The 23,597-nt window shown below is 38.1% G+C and overlaps 2 protein-coding genes across 2 annotated transcripts; one reads left to right on the forward strand and one right to left on the reverse strand.

Moving 5' to 3' along the window:
* Positions 1-13,186: 13,186 nt before the first annotated feature.
* LOC114404493 (uncharacterized mitochondrial protein AtMg00860-like) lies at positions 13,187-14,723 on the forward strand. Its single transcript, XM_028367413.1, has 2 exons — positions 13,187-13,288; positions 14,307-14,723. The coding sequence occupies exons 1-2, from the start codon at positions 13,187-13,189 to the stop codon at positions 14,721-14,723; spliced, it is 519 nt and encodes a 172-aa protein (XP_028223214.1).
* Positions 14,724-18,382: 3,659 nt separating this feature from the next.
* Positions 18,383-23,386, reverse strand: LOC114404494 (amino acid permease 8-like). Its single transcript, XM_028367414.1, has 6 exons — positions 23,338-23,386; positions 21,763-21,890; positions 21,254-21,475; positions 20,466-20,563; positions 18,739-18,827; positions 18,383-18,450 (listed from the first exon to the last, which is right to left on the reverse strand). The coding sequence occupies exons 1-6, from the start codon at positions 23,384-23,386 to the stop codon at positions 18,383-18,385; spliced, it is 654 nt and encodes a 217-aa protein (XP_028223215.1).
* Positions 23,387-23,597: the final 211 nt, after the last annotated feature.

The raw sequence follows: 23,597 nt of genomic DNA on the forward strand, positions 1-23,597 counted from the left end.
GTGGGGTACACCTGATGTTAGTCTCTCATGCGAACTCCTTAGGATTCCTTTCGAATCCAAGGGTAGCCTTCGTTATATAAATTCTTTCGTGATCAACCCATGTCAGCAAGTTTTAGTGTGATTGACAGACCATTGGCATCACTCTATGATCTTAAATCAAAAAAGTTTCTCTTGGTCATATACCAAAGTGTAAAAATTCATTGCCACCCTTCAATGGTGCATATGATTGATCCTAAAGCCTTATATTTTCTTACTGTGCAGAATAATCAAAGTTTTTAAACAAAAAGAAAGGGATGAAGCCTATGATCAATATTTCAGTTGATTGATTACATATCAAACAGCTCCACTTCCATCACTCCAGAATTGTCAAGTGACTAAATCAAACAAAAGCATACATTCTAAGGGAGTTCCCAAAGAGGTTTCACAAAGATAGGATGAGGTCGCATGAGTTAACACATCTTTCAAAAAGAGACAGTAAATTGTGTTTTTCATACAAAAAATAAAATCAAAATCGCAAAAAGAGGAAATAATGTCATGAGCATTGCATATTTTTCATGATACAAAACCTTTTGCATTGCTAGATACAAAGTCCACATTTACTACATTTCAAGACGAAGGTAGCATGCCTTTGCATTCCAAAACTCATGTTCATATCAGGCTATAAGTGCATAGATTTCCCTTTATATACCAACCTCCAAAATCCAATGTCTTATCTTTTGAGTTTAGGATGAGAGGCCCTCTCAAAGAGTCAACCTCTTTCTTTCTTATAAGGTTAAGCCCTTGGGTACTAGTACCTATTGCATGTTTCATAGGACTCAAAGTTCTCGCCTTTATCTTTCATAGGACTCAAAGTCCTCGCCTTTATCTTTCATAGGACTCAAAGTCCTCGCCTTTATGTTTCTATAGGACACAAAGTCCTTGCCTTTATCTTTCATAGGACTCAACGTCCTCTGTCTTTATGTCTTCAGTGGACTTAACATCCTCCACCTTTATGTTTCCTTGGAATCAACGTCCTCTGTCTTTATGTTTTTCATAGGACTCAACATCCTCTGTCTTTATGTTTCCTTGGACTCAACGTCCTCTGTCTTTATGTTTTCATAGGACTCAACATCCTCTATCTTTATGTTTCACAAGACTTCAATGTCTTCTATTTTTATGCTTTACAAAGACTTCAATGTCTTCTGTTTTTTATGCTTTCAAAAACTTCAATGTCTTCTGCCTTTTACACTTTCAAAGACATCAATATCTTCTGTCTTTATGATTTATGAGACTTCAATATCTTCTATCTTTTACGCTTTCAAATACTTCAATGTCTTCTGCCTTTTACTCTTTCAAAGACTTAAATGTCTTCTACTTTATCTTTCATAGGACTCAATGTCCTCATCTTTATTTTTATAGGACTCAATGTCCTTGTCTTTGTGTTTCTTAGGACTCAATGTCCTCTATTTTTATGCTTTCAAAGACTTCATGTGTCTTCTGATCTTATGCTATAGGACTCCAATGTCCTTTGTTTTATGTTTTGTAGGACTTCAAGGTCCTCTGTTTGATGTTATAGGACTTCAATGTTTTTTTTTTGTTTTTTGGTTTTCACATCTTTTATTTTCTCTGGCGTCCGGATTTGAATAGCTAGATCACTCAAATGAAATTAATGCCATTATCTTTACTTATCTTTTATTTTCAATAAAAGATAAGTAAAGAGGAGCAACTGTCAAACCCTAATTTCATTGGTTTTTTAGTGAGACTAGAAGGTGATAAACACAACAAAAATGAAAAAAAAATCAATTCACAACCCAACTTCTTTTCATCAAATATCACTTGAGATTATTTCAAGGTCCAACGCCATAACGATTCTCTTCGCTTTTCAAGATTTAAAACGTCGTTTCAAGGTCCAACGCCTTATCGATTCTTTGTTCGCAATTAAAATAAATCTTTCAAAAATATAAAATTGATTCAACACACAAACATTCAGACTTAAAGAACTACGTAGGTTTCGTTTCCTCATTGCACCTGGGGATACGTAGGAGCAAGGGCAGCACCCTTGTCAATTCATAAATAATAATAATAATAATAATAAATGGAAAAATAAATAATTTTGAAGTCATGTTTTGCACACTCAATTAAAGGTTGTTGTCTCTTGTGACGGGGAGTGGGGTGCTAATACCTTCCCTATGCGTAAACAACTCCCGAACCCTTCTTTTCAAAATTCAGAGACCTCTTTTTGGTTTTTCTAACGTTTTCCTTGAATAAACATTGATGGCAACTCCACTCATTTTCTCCCTAGGAGATGAACGTATTTTCTATCTTATTTTTCTTTCATCGTCCAGTCGTGAGGTAGGTTGCGACAAAGCTATCATTGCACCGCCTAGGGATAGGCCTATTTTTTCAGGAGGAGGAAGAATAGACGAGGATGAAGACATGGCAGACCCCACTGATTATTACATTGGAGGAGATTGAGCTCCTCAACCATGATCGTCAAGGAGACTGAGCTCCTCATCCATGATCATCAAAAATTCGTGAGCTTGTCTTTAATTATCGATTTGTATTAAATTTCAGTACTTTATTAACTTATTTATTGTTTTGGATTTTTTGCTTCAAAACTTGTGCGAGTATGTGCTTTTGACTGATTTATGCATGCTTCGATATACTTTGTTTTGTTAGTGTAGTTGTAGATTATATATAACTCTTTTTGGGACATAAACAAAAAAATTTTCTTGGACACATACTTTGGAAAGAATTAGCTACTGGTATTTTTAAAACTTACTTTTGATTGGATCATAAAACAACAAAAATGATTTTTGGAAACATTGAGAATGAAAACAATGAATGACTTTCCTACATACCAAATGAATTCAAATGTTTTTGCATGAACTTGATAAAAGAACAAATTTCAAAACAATGATTTGATTTGAACATGGAAATATGCTATCGCAAACTACCCTTCGGCGGAAGGGCGACGCGTGACTCGCGGGATGCGTCTTCCAAGAAAGGAATACGCGCGGAGTCGCCACCAACGTTTATTTGAGGAAAACATCAGAAAAACCAGAAAAGACGTGGTCTACAAACTTTAAGTGAAAGGTTTGGGAGTTGTATTTACGTACGGAGAAGGTATTAGCACCCCACACGTCTGTCACAAGAGACGACAGCCTTTAATCAAATCTGCAAATATGACTTCAATTTATGTTATTTTCCTTTTTTACGTTATGTCTTTTTATGCCTTTTTATATTTTTATCTTTTTGTGGTCGACGAGGGTGTTTCCCTTGCTCCTACGTATTCCTCAATTGTGATAACACTACTAGAAAATACACTTTCAACATCGGTTATTTAGAACATTCTACATCGGTTCTAAAACCGATGTTGAAAGTGACGATGTTGAATGTATGAATGTTAACATCGGTTTTGGAGAACCGATGTTAACATACATATGACAACATCGGTTCTCCAAATACCCGATGTTAAACACAATGAACAACAGCAAAAAAAGTGTAGGCATGATGAACGTTGACATCGGTTTTCCAGTAAAACCGATGTAAATATGTTAGTTTAACATCGATTTTCTAGAAAAACCGATGTTAATATATGCCCTTAACATCGGTTTTGCTAGAAAACCGATGTCAACGTTGATGATGCATACACTTATTTGGTGTAGTTCTTTGTGTATAACATCGGTTAATTATAAATAACCGATGTTCATATTCAAATATTCACATCGGTTATTGATAATTAACCGATGTTAATGTACATTAGTTAACATCGGTTTTCTACAGATAACCGATGTTAAATTACAAACGCTGACATCGGTTATACACAAAAAACCGATGTTAATATACAAACGTTAACATCGGTTTTCTATTATAACCGATGTTGGTTATGATATTAACATCGGTTTTTGTTAATAACCGATGTTGTTTTCAAATATTTTTTTTATATATACTTTCTGTTTTTACAGTAAACCCAAAATTGTACCTGTCAAATGCAATTTCAGAAGGCCCAATTCACAGCAAATAAACATTTTATTCTGCTTTCAAGCAGTTTTAATGATAATAAACATCAAATAATTGATTTATATATTATAAAGAACTATCAACAAATGAATTGAATGTTCATGTTACATAGAAAATGTAAAAAATGTAAAAAATGTTAAAAAATGTCCCTAAATCTTAGGCCTGATCTCTAATTCGGAGATAAAACTGTGTCCACTGGATCCGCAATGCTTTTAATCTCTCAGGCTCCAATGGTCTAGGGTCGTTAAAATACTGCATGATTAAATAAATCATATTAAGTTAATAATGTAATACAAATTATAAATAAATCGATTTTCTTTGAAATAAACTTACCGCTTCCCAATTATTTGTAAAAGTTCCTAAAATGATGGTAGACATCCAGTGCATGACATAGTAGCTGCACTCAGTAGTTCCTTTTTGTCTATTACACTAAATACATAATGAAATTTGGATATGAATTAAACAACTAGTGTACAGACACATAATGAAATATATATAAGTAGAAGTTTTATGTAAATGACGTACCTTGACGACAATCCACCTAGCAGGAGCCTTTGATTCAAGGCTGTGGAGCATCATCAAGACCCTTGATAGCACTGTTCCATATGAGTAACAATTAAAAACTGGTGTTGTACGTTGAGGTATTACAATGCAAATGTATTGAAAACAACACTAACCTATTAATAATCCCCTTAAGGTAGTTGTTTGGCCTGTTATGCAATGAACAAAACCAGACAACTAAGTGTTCCTTAGGTAGGATGACCACCATCTGCCAGTGTCCGCTGCAGTGGAACCTAAAATGGGTTAGTACATTAGTAAACATTAATTAAATTTTGTTATTTTGTGACTTACCCATTTAGGTAGGCTCTAAGATACACATTGCGTTGTGAACTCTGCATCCAACTCTTTATGTAACTTTCAAATTCAAACTGCGATTGCCCAGACCTCTGAATGGACTGAGGCTCGAGGAATGCATAGATATCAAAATTCCCCGCTCGCATACATGTTTCAGTGAGATGCCTGTTTATGTTAAGTCAAAGTTAAATATTTATGAATTGAAAGCCATAACTTAGGTAACGTTGTCGGAGAAGAAGAAGCTGACGACGTTCATGCAAATCGAAATGATCATGATGAAGGAGAATTGATTAACATCGGCTAATGTAATTTTCTGCAGAGACAGAGGTCACCAAACCTAGTAAGTGACAACTACATTTTTCTCTTATTGAGGCATCGGTTTTTTGTTTCAATTTGCCTCCTTAGGACTTCATCCAGCTCATGTTTGTCGCCGGTTTCATCATCCACCACCCTTTTCTTCTCTGGCTTCTCACGTTCATTGTTGTTAAACCCATATTTATGCCTTCTTCCCTTCATGTCTTGTTTGATCACAACTTTAGCTGAACCTCCCATATTCAGCATAATTTAATCTCCTGTCTTATTGTCCAATGCCAAATTTTGATGGCCTGTATCTCTTTTGTTCGTATGTTCTACTGCTTCAGCTTCATAATGCATAGAGCAATCAGAATTTTCGAGTCATCACCAAAGGCTTATGCATCAGCGTTCACACTCTCCACCCTCTTTGGTTTATGCTTCTGTGTTTTCTTCCATGCTTCCTCCTTATAATTCTCAGATTTATTGGAGGTCCCACTAGAAGGATCAGCACCAATCCGTGCCTGTTCCTCCTCTACCAGCTCAATATCTTTCCTTTCACCTTTGCTTTTGAAAACTACACTGTAATTTACAAAACAAAAGTTGAAAGGAAAGATATTGACCTGATAGACGAGGAAGAAGCATAGATTAGTGGTGATCGTGCTAGTGCAACCTTGAATAAAGCTGAGATTTATAACGAGGAGGCACGGAAGAAAACACAAAAGCATAAACCAAAGAGGGTGGAGAGTGTCAATGCTGATGCAGAAGCCTTTGGTGATCACTCGGAAATTCTGATTGCTCTATGCATTGTGAAGCTGAAGCAGTAGAACATACGAATAAAAAAGATACAGGCCATCAAAATTTGGCATTGGAAAATAAGACAGGAGATTCAACTATGCTGAAGATGGGAGATTCAGCTAAAGTTGTGATAAAACAAGACATGAAGGGAAGAGAGCATAAATATAGGTTTAACAACAATGAACGTGAGAAGCCAGAGAAGAAAAGGGTGGTGGATGATGAAACCGGCGACAAACATGAGCTGGATGAAGTCCTAAGGAGGCAAATTGAAACAAAAAACCGATGCCTCAATAAGAGAAAAATGTAGTTGTCACTTACTAGGTTTGGTGACCTCTGTCTCTGCAGAAAATTACATTAGCCGATGTTAATCAATTCTCCTTCATCATGATCATTTCGATTTGCATGAACGTCGTCAGCTTCTTCTTCTCCGACAACGTTACCAGTGATTTGAGCGGTCAAAGGACTAACATAGGTGTCCATGTATGAATCATCATCTTCTACATTAACACCAACTGTTTTGCCCTGCAGAACCACGCACCACCTTTCATCACAAGGGTCTTGCGCGTAAAATACTTGTCTAGCTTGTTCTGCCATGATGAAAGGGTCATTGTGGTAACCAAGTTTCTTTAGATCTACCAGGGTAAATCCTATATCATCGGTGCGCACACCGGTGTTGCTGTCAACCCATTTACATTTGAAAACACATACTGTAAATTTCACATAATTAAGCTCCCAAATTTCATCAATGAACCCAAAGTAAGGGATGGAAGCTACACAGGGATTGGCGTCATTGACACTTGCAAAGTGTTGAGATTCAGCCCTTAGGGTGACCCCGCTGTTCTGCATTGTACTTTTGTCATCTTGTGCTTTTGTGTAAAATGAATACCTGTTTATGTCGTATCCTTGCCAGGTTATAACATTTCTTTTAGGCCCATCTGCTAGTTTTCTTAATGTTTCTGAAGCATTCTCATCTGCAAAGATTGTATCTTTAAACCAATCACAGAAAGTTTTGTTATGCTTTTTCAACGCCCAATTCTTTGACATTTTCGGATTATTCTGTTTGACTAAAGCTTCATGCTTAACTATGTATGGCAAAACTTCATTACTGTTGTTCAAGACATACAAGTGAGCTTGTAACAAATCTTCTACACTTGGAGTGATCACCTGCAGTCCTCTTGAACCCTTACCACCCACTCTGTCATCATGCCGACACTCAGGAAGCCCGACAGCTTTAGCCTTCTCTAAGTATTCTGAACAAAATTCAATGGCTTCTTCTGCAATGTACCTCTCAACAATAGATGCTTTCGGACGATATAGATTCTTTGTATACCCTTTTAAGATCTTCATGTATCGCTCAACCGGGTACATCCACCGTAGATAAACAGGACCACAGCATTTGATTTCTCTGACCAGATGCACAATCAAGTGAATCATGATGTCAAAGAAAGCAGGGGGAAAATACATCTCCAACTGGCACAGTATAATTGCGGCCTCATTTTCCAACTCATCAAACATTACTGGATCAATCACTTTGCTACATATAGCATGGAAGAAAAAGCATAGGCGAGTTATGGTGAACCTGACTTTGTTTGGCTAGATGTCTTGTATAGCCACGGCTAACAATTGTTGCATGAGCACGTGACAATCGTGAGACTTTAACCCTACAAGCTTAAGCTCCTTCAACTGCACAAGGCTCTTAATATTTGAAGAGTATCCTTGTGGAACCTTCACCTGACGAAGACACTGACAAAAACTTATCTTCTCCTTCTTGGACAAAGTATGGCAGGCTGGGGGCAAGTAAATTTTCTTCCCATCAGACCTTGGATGCAACTGTGCTCTTATACCCATATCAGCTAGATCTTGACGGGTATTCAAGCCATCCTTCGTCTTGCCTTGAATGTTAAGGAGCGTCCCAATAACACTGTCACAAACATTTTTCTCCACATGCATAACATCAATACAATGTCTAACGTCAAGATCACACCAGTACGGAAGATCAAAGAAAATGGACCTCTTCTTCCATATGCAACTCTGACTTTTATCCTTCTTTTGGGTCTTCCCAAATACAGTGTTCATGTGTTGAACCCGCTGATATACCTGCTCACCAGTCAACGGTATGGGCGCAATATCATGCTCTTGACTTCCATTAAAAGCTTTTCTCAGTCGTCTGTAAGGATGATTGGGTGTTAGAAAGCGGCGATGCCTACTATAGACTGTTTTTCTCCCATGTTTCAGTTGTATGTAACTTGTATTTTCTTCACAGATGGGGCATGCATGATGACCCTTAACACTGTAACCGCTGAGATTTCCATATGCTTGAAAGTCATTAATGGTACAAAAAAGCATTGCACGCATTTCAAACGTCTCCTTGCGAAACGCATCAAACACTACAACCCCCTCGTCCCACAACTTTCTCAGATCTTCAACCAACGGACTTAGATAAACGTCAGTGTCATTTCCTGGCTGTCTTGGGCCCGATATCATCATACACAACATCATGTATTTTCGCTTTATGCACAACCAAGGAGGCAAATTGTAAATTACTAGCAGAACTGGGCATGAACTGTGTTGAGTGCTTAAGGTGCCATATGGATTCATTCCATAACTGGCTAGTCCAAGTCTAAGATTTCTTGGCTCATTCCCGAAATCCGGATACAAACCATCAATCTTCTTCCATTGGGAGCAATCAGCCGGATGACGGACCATTCCATCAGAAATCCTTCCATTTGCATGCCATGTAAGGTCTTTTGCGTCGTCCTCGTTAGCAAACAGACGCTTAAACCTTGGAATGATTGGAAGATACCACAAAACCTTCGCTGGGGGGCCCTTGTTGGAGTTTTCATCAGAATTGCTTTCCTCTTCATCCTTCACTTTGTACCGTGAAGTCCCACAGATAGGGCATTTGGACATTTCTTGGAATTCATGCCTGTAGAGCATGCAATCATTGGGGCAAGCATGAATCTTCTGATACTCTATACCCATCGGACACAATATCTTTTTTGCCTTATAGTAACTTTTTGGTAGCGTGGTGTCCTCTGGAAGCAGATTGTGCACTACCTGAAGCAGTGAGGTGAAACTTTTGTCACTCCATCCATACCTGGCCTTCACATTAACCAGACTTAACACAGCAAACAACAGGGTTAAGGAATTCTTGCAGCCTACATACAAAGGCTTCTTTGAATCACTCTGCAATCCTTCATACACAGGGGCGTGTGCTTGTTGAAAACACTCTTGTCCAAGGTCACGAATCATGTCTTCCAAGCGATCTCCCATTTCTACATCAAACGGTTCAGATTGGGACCCAGTATGCATGTCAGTCACTTCACCATGCCATATCCACGTCGTGTAATTCTTCTTCATCCCATCACACAATAGATGGTCCCGTATGTCGTAAAGTAGTTGTCGTCTTCCATTCAAACAGTTGATGCAAGGACAATAATATTTTCCTTCTTCATTCGGTCGACCTCTTTCTGAAGCAAATTGCAAGAACTGTTCAACGCCATCCTCATATTCTGGGATCATGCGACTTGCATTCATCCAACTTCGATCCATCTAAGCAATTCCATGCATGAAAATCTCACTTTTTTATTTATAGGTGTGGCCCTATCCCATTTAGGAAAACTGTCTTTTATGTTAGCTTCAATAGTCAAGGCTACCATTATTTACAAAAATTTGACTAAATTTCGGCAGCATTTCGCATTGGTCTCCAAGTACACGACATGACATCGGTCAAATGAATTTCCCGATAATCAAGTATGCACTCGGAGAACAACTTGAAATGCATTGAACTGAAATTTAATCAAATTAATGAAAATAATAATAACCTTCACGAATGAATCTAACATAAAAATATCAGTCTCCCCAAACTGTCCAAACGGACAATTCAAGACTAAATACAATGACTAATGCAAACTGTCCGCAAGAGTCATTGCATTCAGTCTCAAACGGGAATCTAAGGTTCACTCAGCATGAACAACAGTTGTTTATATAGCAAATTACACTAATCAAATACAAGAACATACAAAAGGTAAAATTCAATTACAGGCAAATATAGACATCAACAGTTGTTTATGTATCTAATTTAAAATGCTGGGTTTGAAGGGTGCTTATGCTTTATTATTGTCGTTGGGTATATGTCTGTGTGTGTGTGTGACTGTTTGTGGTTGTGTGTGTGTGTGTGTGTGTGTGTGTTTGTGTGTGTGTGTCTCTGTTTGTGGTTGGACCTGTGTGTGTGTGTGTGCGTTTATGGTTTTGTGTGTGTGTGTGTGTGGCTGTGTGTGTGTGTGTGTGTGTGTGTGTGTGTGTGTGTGTGTGTGTGTGTGTGTGTGTGTGTATGGTTATGTATGTGTATGTGTCTGTGGCTGTGTGTGTGTGTGTGTGTGTGTGGTTATGTATGTGTATGTGTTTGTGGGTCTGTGTGTGTGTGTGGCTGTGTATGGGTCTGTGGGTGTGTGTGTGTGTGTGTCTGGGTGTGTGTGGCTGTGTGTGTGTGGGTCTGTGGCTGTGTGTGTGTGGGGGTCTGTGGGTGTGTGTGTGTGTGTGTGGTTATGTATGTGTATGTGTCTGTGGCTGTGTGTGTGTGTGTGTGTGGTTATGTATGTGTATGTGTCTGTGGGTGTGTGCCTGTGTGTGTGGCTGTATGTGTGTGTGTTTGTGTGGGTCTATGGGTGTGTGTGTGTGTGTGGTTGTTTGTGGTTGTGTGCGTGTGTGTGTGTGTGTGTGTGTGTGTGTGTGTGTGGTTGTGCGTGTGGCGGTGTGTGTGTGTGTCTTATTTTTGTAATTAGGATTTCTTAATTATCTGCTAATTAGGATTTCTTAATTATCATTTCTTGTTTTTATTAGATTAGGATTTCTTAATTTTTCTGCTATTTTTTCTTGTCTTATTTCTTTATTATTATTATTATTTAGCCCCAATGCCTGGATAGGACTAGTAAGCAAGGCAAAGCAAAGAATGTGACTAACTGAGGGAGGCAGAATAGAATTGGAAAGGGGGGGGGGAGAGACAAACAACAAAACCCTCAGAGAGATGGTTGAATATTCTAAGGTGCTAATAGCTGAACAATATAGAGTAGGATCAGAAACATATTATGCACCCTGTCTTGGGAGTTTTTTTTTTATCTCCAAACCTACTTTGGATAATGTTTCAACTATTAAGGCTATTCTCAGAAGCTTTGAGTTGGTTTCTGGCCTTAGAATTAATTTTGCTAAGAGCCAATTTGGTGCAATTGGCCAATCTGAGGAGTGGTGTACTCTTGCAGCAGATATCTTGAATTGTGGTCCTCTGCAGTTCCCATTTATATACCTAGGGATGCCTATAGGCGTTAATCCTAGAAGGAAGGTGGTGTGGGAGCCTCTAATCAGAAAATTAGAGGCCAAACTGAACAAATGGAACCAGAGAAGTCTATCTATGGCTGGCAGAATTACTTTAATTAATGTTGTCTTGACAGCTTTGCCTTTGTTCTATATGTCCTTTTTTAGGGCCCCTACAGCAATCATTAAGAGGCTCACTGCTATTCAAAGACAATTTCTTTGGGGTGGAAACTTAGAAGGAAAAAAGATAGCTTGGGTTGCTTGGAATCAAGTGTGTGCTTCTAAAGAAAATGGAGGGTTGGGTGTCAAAGATATCAAGGCTTTTAATAGAGCTCTCCTTATCAAGTGGAAGTGGTTGATGTTTCAGCAGCAAGATCATCTATGGAGCAGAATTCTTACTTCAAAATACAGGGGTTGGAGAGGCTTGGAAGAGGGACCTCCTAAGCAGATTTTTTTCCTCTTGGTGGCCTGATTTAAGATCTGTTACTCAGCACAGCAGCATGGCTGCTGTCAATAAGCATTTTCGCTGGAATTTGGGCAGTGGTGATCAAATCCTTTTTTGGGAAGACTCTTGGGTGGGAGAAGGAATTGCTCTTAAAGATAAATATCCAGATTTATATCAGGTAACATCCCAAAAATTAAAGACAGTGGCAAGCATGGGAATCTTTGGAGAACATGGTTGGGAGTGACAATTTTCTTGGAGAAGATGTCTTTTTGACAGCGAACTGGGGGGTGTTTCAGCTTTTATTGACCAAACTGCAGTAATAAACACTAATGCAGCTTTAGGGGATTCTTGGGTGTGGGGAGCTGAGCCAAGTGGGATTTTTTCTACAAACTCTGCTTATAATTGTATCAAAGCTGACCAGTTACCTTCCCAGCCTATTACTGGCTTTCGTCAGCTATGGGAAATCAAAATCCCCCCTACAGCCCTAGCTTTTGCTTGGAGACTTCTCTGGGATAGGCTTCCATCTAAGGAAAACCTTATTAGGAGGCAGATTGTCCTTCAAAATGACCTCTGCCCCTTCTGCCAAAGTCAAGTTGAATCTGCATCCCACCTTTTTTTCTCTTGTCATAAAATAATGCCTTTGTGGTGGGAATTTTATTCCTGGGTCAAGGAAGTTAGAGCTCTGCACAGCAATCCTATGGAGAACTTTCTTCAGCACTGCTCCTTGGCTGCCTCGAGGAACTCCAATAGAAGGAGGAAGGTCTGGTGGATAGTAGCTACAAGATCCATTTGGAACCTCAGAAATGACATGATTTTTAATAATCAGCCTTTCGTCATTTCCAAGACTGATTTCAATTGACTGATCAATTGTTGAATTAAAATAGGAGAGTTCCCTGTAAAAATAATATCATCAAAGTAGACCAAAATATTGTGCAGTAACAATGATTGCTATAATTATTAATAGTGTTTCTAATATTGTCACTTGCAGTTTATTCAGCATATTTGTGGTGCTTCTGCAGGGTTGCAGGGAAAAAGATGGCAGTGGTGGTGGTTTGCTCTTACTTACTCGATTTGGAAGCATAGGAACAACATTATTTTCTCCAATACGACATTATTTTCCCTACGCTGTATCAAATCTCTAACCAATAACAGCAACCTATCATCCTCTTGGGAAGTCATAAGGAGGAACAGTGGGAATTGAACTTTAAATTGAGGGGAAACTTATTTGATAATGAAGCTACAATGGCTGCTGAATTCCTAGAGGAAACAGTAGGGCTAGCAGTACAGCAACAAGGAGCAGACTGATGGGTTTGGAAGCAAGACTCAAGTGGAATCTATTCGACCAGAATTGCATATAAGTTTCTGCTGGGGGAAATAAGGGGGGAATCAGAGGATGGGACTTTCTCGCATCTGTGGAGACTTAAAATACCACCTAAGGCAAAGGTATTTACATGGAGGCTCATCAAAGACCGTTTACCAACGAACATGAATTTAAGAGGAAGACAAGTGGAGATAGCTGATCCATTGTGCCCATTCTACAACAATTTGGATGAAGATGCAGTGCACCTTTTCTTCAACTGCAGCAAGGTACTTCCCTTATAGTGGGAGACAGTCTCATGGGTCAAATCAGTGGGTGCTTTCCCAAAAGAACCGAAAGACCACTTCATGCATCATAGCAGATCGAATGCTACACGAACAAGGCTTTTTGTATCACTAGAGGGTAGATTTTTATTGAGGCTTTAGCATATGTATTAGCCATAATATGGTTCCTAATTAAACTGTATTAGTTTTTTCTAAGGAACCATATGTATGGGATCCTATCTATGTACAAAGTACCTCTGGTACTTCATCACTATTTACATAATGAAATATTTATATATTTTTGCCGATAAAAAAAAAACCATGCAGATGATAGCAACACACTAACAGCAGTACCAGATATCACACAGATAACAGCATCAGACAATAATTCCAACCAAGAGGAAATCATGATACATATAAAGATAGTCTACCAAACAATTTATCTACCAAACAAATACAGCAGTATATGTGTATATTAATGCTACGACAAATGTCAAAACAGTAGTCTATCATAATACATATAAAGATAGTAGACCGTACAAACATACCTGGAGTTGCTATAATCAAAGAGCTTCCACAGCAACGCCAATTAGCAGTAGTAAATGATAAGCCTAAAAAAAAGCATACAGAAATTATCCACAGTGTATTTAAACCCTTTTAAAGCCTATTATCTACATTTCAATTAAAATACAACATCCATAATCAACTTAAACCAGTAGAAAAAGAAAATTTCACTGCAACAATAAACAAATTCTGGCCAATAAGGCAATTTTGCCTATCATAGTCAAAATTTTGCCCAATAATGCCATTTGGTTTAACCAATGCTCCGACTTCTTTTTAGTGTTTGATGAACCATATTTTCCAACATGCTTTAAGGAAATATGTGTTAGTGTTTTTTGATGCTATATTGGTATATAGTTCCACATGGCATGAACACTTATGCCATCTAGAGGTTGTATTCAAAGTATTGAAAGAAAATGTTTTGTTTGCTAAGTTGTCTAAATGCTCTTTTGGTGTATTGGAGATAGAGTACTTGGGACATATAGTTTTAGGTGAAGGAGTTGCTATGGATGCTACTAAGGTGCAGGCAGTTCTAGAGTGGCCTACACCACTCAATATCAAGCAGCTAAGAGGTTTCTTAGGCCTCACTGGTTACTATCAAAGGTTTATCAATGGATATGCAAAGCTTGTTGCACCATTGACATATTTACTTAAAAAAGAAGCATTCAAGTGGACACCAGAGGCAGAGACAACATTTGTTCAATTGCAGAAAGTCATGACTTCAGCTCCAGTGTTAGCTCTTCCTAATTTCCAGCTGCCCTTCATTCTGGAAACTAATGCTTCCGACACTGGTATTGGAGCAGTATTACATCATAATGGCCATCCAATAGCATTTTTTTCCAAGAAACTTGCACCTAGAGTGCAAAAGAAATCTGACTAATTTAGAGAGATGTTAGCAATTGTTAAAGCTATAGCTAAGTTCAAACACTACTTGCTGGGACACAAATTTATTATCAAAACTGATCAAAAAAGCTTGAGATCATTGATGGAACAACCCCTACAAACACCTGAACAACAGCAGTGGTTACACAGGTTTTTGGGATATGATTGTGTGATTGAATACAAGGCAAAAAGGAGAATCTAGCTGCTGATTCTTTGTCATGAATGATGATGTGTCTTGGTCTGAACCTTAAGCTAGTATACTGCAGAAGATTGAACAAGCCACTATAAAGATGTTGCATTGCAGGAACTGATACAGTTGTGTAAACAACAACCAGAATCACAGACAAATTACACAATTAAGGGTAATTTGTTGTATTGGAAGAATCGGGTAGTAATTCCTGAGGAAAAAGAATTGATTCAAATGTTGCTGAAAGAATTTCATAACTCTCCCATAGGGGGCATGCTGGGATAAAAAGAACTACAACTAGAATTGCAAGCCAATTCTACTGGACATCCAGCATTCAGAACTACAGTGGAGTAAGGGAGAGGGGAACATTGATTTTAACAGGATATCCAGCATTCAGAAGAAATTAAATGAGGTGGAGGACTTAGCTTCTAATCGTATTTTGACTGATCAAGAGCTCAAAATCAGAAACTCCCTTCAGCAGGAGTTATGGAATGTATCAAATGTAGTGGAATCCCTTTTGAGACAAAAATCTAGGATATCTTGGCTGAAGGAGGGGGACTGCAATTCTGGGTATTTCCACAGAATTATAAATTTTAGGAGAGCTTTCAATGCTATTCCAGGTATCTCTATTGATGGGGTTTGGTCCAGCAACCCAATACAGTCAAGAATGCAGCTGTTAATTATTTCCAGACCAGATTTTCTGAATAGGATTATTCTAGGCCTTTTTTGGATGGGGTTCCTTTTAAAGCTATTTCTCAAAGGCAAAGAGAGCAGATGACTGCCCCCTTCTCTGACCTTGAGCTCAAAGAAGCTGTGTGGAATTGTGGAGGTGACAAATGCCCAGGGCCAGATGGCCTTAACTTCAACTTTATCAAAAAAATTTGGGGATATCATGAGACCAGAGTTTAGAAGGTTTGTAGATGAGTTCTATGCCCATGGCAGCTTTCCTAGAGGAAGTAATGCTTCCTTTGTGGCATTGATTCCTAAACTGAACCATCCTCAGTCATTCAATGATTATAGGCCTATATCCTTGATAAGCTGTATGTATAAAGTTATTGCCAAGTTGCTGTCTAATAGATTGAGGTCTGTTATGGATGGGCTAATTGATGAAAGGCAGTCAGCCTTCATTAAAGGTAGACATATCCTCCATGGTATTGTGATTCTCAATGAGGTGGTTGAGGAAGCAAGGAGAAGCAAGAAACCAGTGATGATCTTCAAGGTGGATTTTGAAAAGGCCTACGATTCAGTGTCTTGGTCTTTCCTGGACTATATGCTGTTTAGATTGGGGTTCTGCCCAAAATGGAGGTCTTCGATATCAGCATGCCTCCATTCAGCTTCTATTTGTGTTTTGATTAATGGTATCCCCAAGGAATTTACACCTACAAGGGGTTTGAGACAAGGGGATCCCCTAGCTCCCTTGCTTTTCAATATTGTAGGAGAAGGCATTACTGGTATGATGAGACAAGCAGTCCACAAAAACCTCTTTAGAAGCTTCTTGGTTGGTAAGAATAGGGAGCCTATCAACATCTTACAGTATGCTGATGATATTGTTTTTTTTGGAGAGGCTGTGTGGGACAACATTCATGCTATTAAGGCCATCTTAAGAGGATTTGAATTAGCTTCTGGTTTGAAGATTAATTTTGCCAAAAGCCAATTTGGGGTTATTGGTGATGGTGTTAATTGGGCCAGGGAAGCAGCTAATAACCTGAACTGTCGGTAGCTGGAATGTCCTTTCCTTTACTTAGGCATACCTATTAGGGCTAATCCCTCTAGCCAGCTGGTGTGGGAGCCTATCATCACTAAATTCAAGTCAAAATTAGCCAAATGGGCTCAGAAAAATATATCCATGGCTGAGAAGGTTACTCTAATAAATTATGTCCTCAATGCCCTCCCAATTTACCTCCTCTCATTCTTTAAGATACCTCAAAAGGTTGTCAAAAAGCTGATATCCCTTCAAAGGAATTTTCTGTGGGGTGGAGATATTGATCAAAAAAAAATTCCTTGGGTGAAATGGACTGATCTTTGTTTGCCTAAGGGTGATGGGGGGCTGGGGATAAAAGATATCTCCAAATTCAACTCAGCTTTGATGGGAAGATGGTTATGGGCTTTTGCATCTAATCAGCAACAGCTATGGGCTAGGGTTATAACCTCTAAATATGTGGTTGGTCAGATCTTCAAAATGCTAGAGACAAAAGGGGCTATTCCCATTGGTGGAGAGACATTAGAAACTTGTACCATCAGCTAGACTGCAGTATTTTTAAAGATAACTTGTCTTGGAAGGTTGGGTGTGGGGAAAATATCAAGTTCTGGACTGATAATTGGCTAGGGGAACAATACTCCCTGCAGCAGAAGTACTATCAGCTATTCCTCATAAGTAGACAGCAAAGGGATCTCATCTCTCAAGAAGAAGAAAATTTTCTATGTACACTTGTTGACTCCAAGAAAAACCTCATGCCCAACAGGAAGGATCTCATACAAAGTGAACAAAGAGGGACTTAAGAAAAAAAAATACAACTTTTTTTTAACTTGGTAGATCTTTTTTGTTGTGTTTCATGAATCATTGTACTCATGCCAGCATATGAGCATAATGACACAGTGCCTCATGATGTAGAAACGAGCCCTTTGCTCTTTGACCAGCCTAGCACACTTTCTAGCAAAAGCACACTTCCTCTGAGTGGAAGAAGAAGAAGAATTCTTCATGATAGAGGAAGAAGAAGTTTGTTGACATACATTCAAAAAGGTCACAAAGCTGGAATCAGATTTAAATAAACTGGAGGAGAACTCAATGCATAGACAGTTAACAGAGCAAGAAAAATTGGAGAGGAAGCAGTTGCATGATTCTCTTTGGGTTGCTGCCCAAGCCCATCAATCCTTACTTAGGCAGAAATCCAGATGAAGATGGTTAAAAGAAGGCGATTGTAACACAGATTTTTTCCACCTATTGATGAATGCTAACCGAAATAGAAATTCTATCAGGGATGTATTCATTGATGGTTCATGGACTGACGACCCACACAAGGTGAAGGAAGAGGTGAAATCCTTTTTCTTCCATAGGTTCCAAGAACTAATTGGTCAGCGACCCAAGATTGATGGAATCAGGTTTCAAACTGTTAATCTACAGCAGAATAACGAGCTTCTGGCACCTTTCATGGACGAAGAAATTCAGAAGGCAATTTTTAAAGCTGCAGCGAAGTTTTTTATGAAGGAAGGCAATTCACAAAAGGATTGCATGGATTTAATGGAAATCAGTATGCTTACCAAAAGAAAAGGATGGCTTGGGCATCAAGGATATTGAAACATTCAACCTCGCACTACTTGGAAAATGGAAGTGGCAATTAATGCAAGAAAATGGTGAGCTGTGGACCAGAGTTCTAAAATCGAAATATGGTGGATGGAGGAACCTTGAAGAAACAGGAAACTCAGCAAAGCAATTTGTTTAGTGGAGGGATCTAAAACACGCTTTTAATCAATCACAATAGGGAATGGTTATTCAAAATAACATGAGGTGGAAGGTGGGAGATGGAGAGAAAATTAGATTCTGGAAACACAAGTGGATTAATCAACAGGAATCACTAGCAGAAAGGTACCCCAGGCTATTTATCATATCCTCACAGCAGAATCACAACATTAGGTTTTAGGTTTTAAGATGACATATAGAGTTTTAGGCTTATCAAAGAATTTCCCATAACAAATCCAGCACTATATCCCCACAATGCAAATATTACAAGAGCAAGCAATCAATATACTTTGGCATCTCACACCCATACTCCATTTCAAGCATTATATTTTTTTCATATTTAGACATAACTTGACAACAGAGACATACCTTTGATGGCTTCCCTGGGAGGCTTAAAGCCAACCACAATGGACTTCCAAAATCGCTTCCCCCCTTTTCCTTTCGTAGTTTTCTTCGACCTGCGAAAGTGAAAAAATGCTAAAACGAGGAACGCCTAATGTTAAAACGTAAGGACGTACCTCAATCGATATGTGGCAGACACGAACTCCACAAAGACCAACTCCACAATATGGTTGCAGTCACGGAAGAGCAGCCCAGTTTGTGACAAAGACGAACTTAGGGCAGAAGGAGAAATAAGAAGAACGCCCTGGGAGTCTTAAGGCGAACCACAATGTACTTCCAAAATCGATTCCCACCCTTTCCGGAACTCTTTCCTTTCCTAGATTTCTTCGACCTGTGAAAGCGAGCAAATGTTAAAACGAGGAACGCCTAATGTTAAAACGAAAGGACGTACCTCAATCGATAAGTGACAGAGACGAACTTCACACACACGAACTCCACAATGTGGTTGCAGTCACAGAAGTGCAGGCCAGTTTGCGACAAAGACGAACTTAGGGCAGAAGGAGAAAGAAGAAGAACGATAAGGTTCGAGCGCGCGGGTTCTGCAGAATCAGATTTTTAATATATAATGACAACAACATCGGTTTTTTAAAAATAACCGATGTTAAAAACAACTAGGTAACATCGGTTTTAAGAAAACCGATGTTAAAATCAACTCCATAACATCGGTTTTTACCAAACCGATGTTAACAACGACACACCAACATCGGTTTTTCCAAAACCGATGTTAACTACTCCATAGTAACATCGGTTATTTAAATAACCGATGTTAATATATAGTACTTAACATTGGTTTTTCTGAAACCGATATTAACTGTGTCTAATTATTTACAAAAATGCCACCGCGCTTTTGTTAACATCAGTTTTGTGAATAACCGATGTTAACCGTGCGATGTTAAATCTAAAAATTGTAGTAGTGAATATCGCAAAACACGATTGTGCTGCGTTTTAAAGGAAAAAAGAAGGAAAAATCAAGTAGTTCTTTTGGGGGACCAAAATAAGAAGCTAGGGCACAATAGAAGAGAGAAAACCCATTCACTTGGGGACCCCTTCCTCCATTTTCTTCCACATCTCTTGCTTTCCTTTTGTATTAGTAAGCCTCTCATGATAATGAGAGGCTAAACCACCCATTGTTGGGAGCTCAACTACCAAACACTCTTGATGTAATGATTCTAACTATTTAATGTTATTTTGATATTATTGTCTCCTTTCTATGCTTAATATCATGTTTATGGCTTGATCATCCATGCTCATATAGTGTTATAGGGTTTATGCATTGGAAAATGTTTATCCTCTAAGAACTTGAAAAGGACATCTAGGTAATCCATGTCTAGGGATAGAATGGTATTTTTAGCCTTATTTATGCATTTTTATTCTTAAATCAAATTATTTGATATAGCTTTTACAGGATTAGGGGTGAAATTAGATAATTTAGGCTCTTTCACATGAGGAATCATAGTTAAGGTATGTTAGTGGATGAAGGTAATAATCAAAATAACATTAATTAGTGAAAACACTTAATGTTCCATCAAAAGTGGTTGACCCATCACCTGTAACAAAATATTGATTTCTCACACATAATAGACATCAATGCTCAAGTAGTCAACCATATTAGACATATTAAAAGCGTATATTTCAATAAATTACGAATTAAATAAAAAAAATATTTTACAAGAACAAAATTAAAAATGGTTGACCCATCAATGAATGGATATTCCTTGTTAATGAAATCTGAATTTGGCCAGGCGATGTTAGTACCTATTTCAACTATACGAAAGAATGGTTGACCCATCACCTGTAACAAAATATTGATTTCTCACACATATTAGACATCAATGCTCAAGTAGTCAACCATATATTAATATCACTATCAACTTCCAGACGGAAAGAAAACTTAAATTTTTTGTCCTTAAGCATATAGTTATTTTTAAGTTTAATCACTACAAGAAAAAGTTAGAGCAGATTTGGTTCCGTCTTTGTTTTCTCTTTCTTTTTTTTTTTTTTGCAAATTTGGTCTCCTGTTACTTTAATTGTGTATTATATTTAATATTCAACTGAAATACTAATGTGGGAGTACAATAGAGTGACACATCAGCATGAATATATTGACATGGTAGACCAAAATTGCACAATTATAATAATGTAAGATCAAGTTCCGTTAAGCAGTGACAAGATAAAGGAGATTATTGACATGTAACACGGTCTCATTATATCAGGTCATTATTTTGAATTATATATTCAATCTTTACCATCGAATAGTAAACACCCTTCAAAAAAAATATCCGTTACGCAGTGACATGATAAACAGATTATTGACAAGTAACACAGTCTCGTTATATCAAGTCATTATTCAAGAACAGAAATATAATGATACGGATTAAAAGCGTATATTTCTGTAAATTACAAATTAAATACAAAAATATTTTACAAGAACAAAATTAAAAATGAGTAACTTAATTATGTTTCAGTGAAAGAAGGATCGAACCTGATATGCTCCAATCATGTGGATTACGATGAATCCGTTCCCCAGTGCAACCAACCAGAAGGGTTCGGTAAATCCAGTCAAGATGTTCCCAGGTGTGTTATCACCAAAAGCAGCATAGCCAAGGCCACTGCATAGCAAGAACAATATTGCCATTGCTGTGACCCCTAGCACGTTAGCCCTTTTCATTTGTTTATTTTCTGATGGATGGGACTTTAATGTGTCCTAAACAAAGCAGGGAATAATCAGATTCAGTGTCATAATTCCAATTTGCTAGAGATGCTTGCATCTCTTTATTTGCTAAGCTTTTATTAATGAAATATGATATATATACAACAATTCAAATAGAAATTTATATAATAAAATTTTTGTATTTTTCTTTCATCGTTATAACAATAAATAATGTACAAGAAAAAAATAGACACAAAAATTACAGTATAAACTGTTGTATAAATAACATTTTTCTTTATTAGTTTGCTAAATTAGTGGAAAATAAGTGAACTGTGTTTTACCATTATATCATAAATAACAGTAGCGTAAGTGCATGCAAGAGCTATGTTTCCCAATCCAATGAAAACCCTCAGAAGTTTATCCTCTGCAGGTAGTTTGGTTTCGGTCATGCTGGTTGTTGCTCCTTTTCCTGTACATATATTGCCAAAATGGCGATGTAAATACAAGTGTTTTTTTTATGTTACAAAACATCTTTCATGAAGCAAAAAAAAAAAATACTAACAATCTCTCCTAACAATACTAACAATTAACATTTGCTTATAAAAAAAAGCAAAAACAACAAGTTTGATGTGATAACCAAATTCTAAAAATTGACAATTTAGAAGGGATTCCTAGAATCATAACTGTCTATTTTATAATGACAACTTGATCCATTTGAATTTTAGATTTATCCACAACTAGATTTTGGAGCTGGACCCCTTGCGCTGTTGCAAGATACATAGTGTAAGAGGCATGTCAACTTGAAGTTGTGCCTACAGAATTGCAATGAGAACATCTTCATCTATATTCTTATCCACTTTTGTTGCCACTGTCAAAGTTTTTAATTTTCCCCCCTATTTTCCTGCTTTCCAATTCCATCTTGCTGGTTTGACAACATAATTCCAAAGTTGAACCAGTAATTGAGAATGGGAACTCTTATCCAGAGACAAAGACTATTTCCACCCAAAATGGAAGTGAAGTTGGAACACAGGATAAAGATATTGTTGTGGAAGGCTTTGGTTCGGTTGAAGTATATGATCAATGGATTGCACCTCGAGTATCTGGAGGAAGTCCATAAGCCCAATATGAGGTAATGGCTCTTGTGAATTGTAAAAATTATAAAAAGGGTTGAAGCCTTTAATTGAATTCAAAATAACTGTTCACACTTCACAGCCCTTGTTTCTCCTACACAGATTGATTGGCTTAATAAGGTTTTCACAAGCAAATTAGCCCACAAATGCCCTTAATTACATACGAAAGCTTAAAACAAGCATGTGAAAACAAATTATGGAACCCGCAACCTTGCTTGACAAACCACCCTATATCTTTGAAGCTTAAACTAAAAGAACCTTAAAATAAGCTTAATTAACCTAACAAACTTATTAACTCAGTAACCTGGTTTCTTCGAAGTGAGATCAATGTCGTTCTTCACGAAGTGCCAGTTCGAGTCGCGAAGTTGCACTACTAAAAAAGGCAGAATCTACATCGGTGATTCTAAGACAGTTCTAAACAACCATCTTAGAATGATTGGCGGTGGCATTTTTGTAATAAATGCGAACATAACAACGACGTTTGTAGTTGACCGTCTTTAAATAATGTGTAAAGGTTTAACCAATGGCAAAGTTGTAAATTTTTGCTTTTATACAAAGACGGGTTTTAAATAAAACTCGTCTTTGTTTGGTTATTGATTTACTTTTTATTATTGACTTGCGAGCTCAGCCCCAATTTAGGTCACAACGACTCATGATACTCAGCCCCAATTAAGGGTTCAGAAGCTGGCGATGCTCCCACTCCCACCGATGTCACCACAACCCCCATGCTGCCACTGATGTCGCCTCCAGACAATGCCCGCGCGCGTGAACCTTACACGCCAGTGCCAGCACGTAAAGCAGCGTCGTCGTCGTGGTCGTCTCTCTCAGGCGGCATGGGGGGATGGCGAAGAGGTTGAAGAACGACATGGACAGAGTGGAAGGTGTGGAAGGGGTTCTGTATAGGGTTTTGGAGACATTGCCGATTGAGGTGCTAAATCAGATGAGGGCGTCGCCCAAGGATGACGCCATACCAGAGATAACAATGGCGGAGTTGACGGCCGCCGATGGGGTACTGTTTGGGTTTCCGATGAGGTACGGGTCGATGG

Source organism: Glycine soja, unplaced genomic scaffold (assembly GCF_004193775.1).
Source record: "Glycine soja cultivar W05 unplaced genomic scaffold, ASM419377v2 tig00104273_1_pilon_1838355_1861953, whole genome shotgun sequence".
NCBI classification, from domain to species: Eukaryota; Viridiplantae; Streptophyta; class Magnoliopsida; order Fabales; family Fabaceae; genus Glycine; species Glycine soja.

Excerpts from the sequence above, each read along its gene's own strand:
- LOC114404493 (XM_028367413.1), top strand. The coding sequence starts at position 13,187 with ATGAATTTAAGAGGAAGACAAGTGGAGATAGCTGATCCATTGTGCCCA. Across the intron at positions 13,289-14,306 it reads TTTTCTTCAACTGCAGCAAG|ATAGAGTACTTGGGACATAT; the intron begins GTACTTCCCTTA and ends GGTGTATTGGAG.
- LOC114404494 (XM_028367414.1), bottom strand. The coding sequence starts at position 23,386 with ATGCCGCCTGAGAGAGACGACCACGACGACGACGCTGCTTTACGTGCT. Across the intron at positions 20,564-21,253 it reads ACATGATTGGAGCATATCAG|GTGATGGGTCAACCATTCTT; the intron begins GTTCGATCCTTC and ends ATTTTGTTACAG. Across the intron at positions 18,828-20,465 it reads GAATATCCATTCATTGATGG|GTCGAAGAAAACTACGAAAG; the intron begins GTCAACCATTTT and ends TCACTTTCGCAG.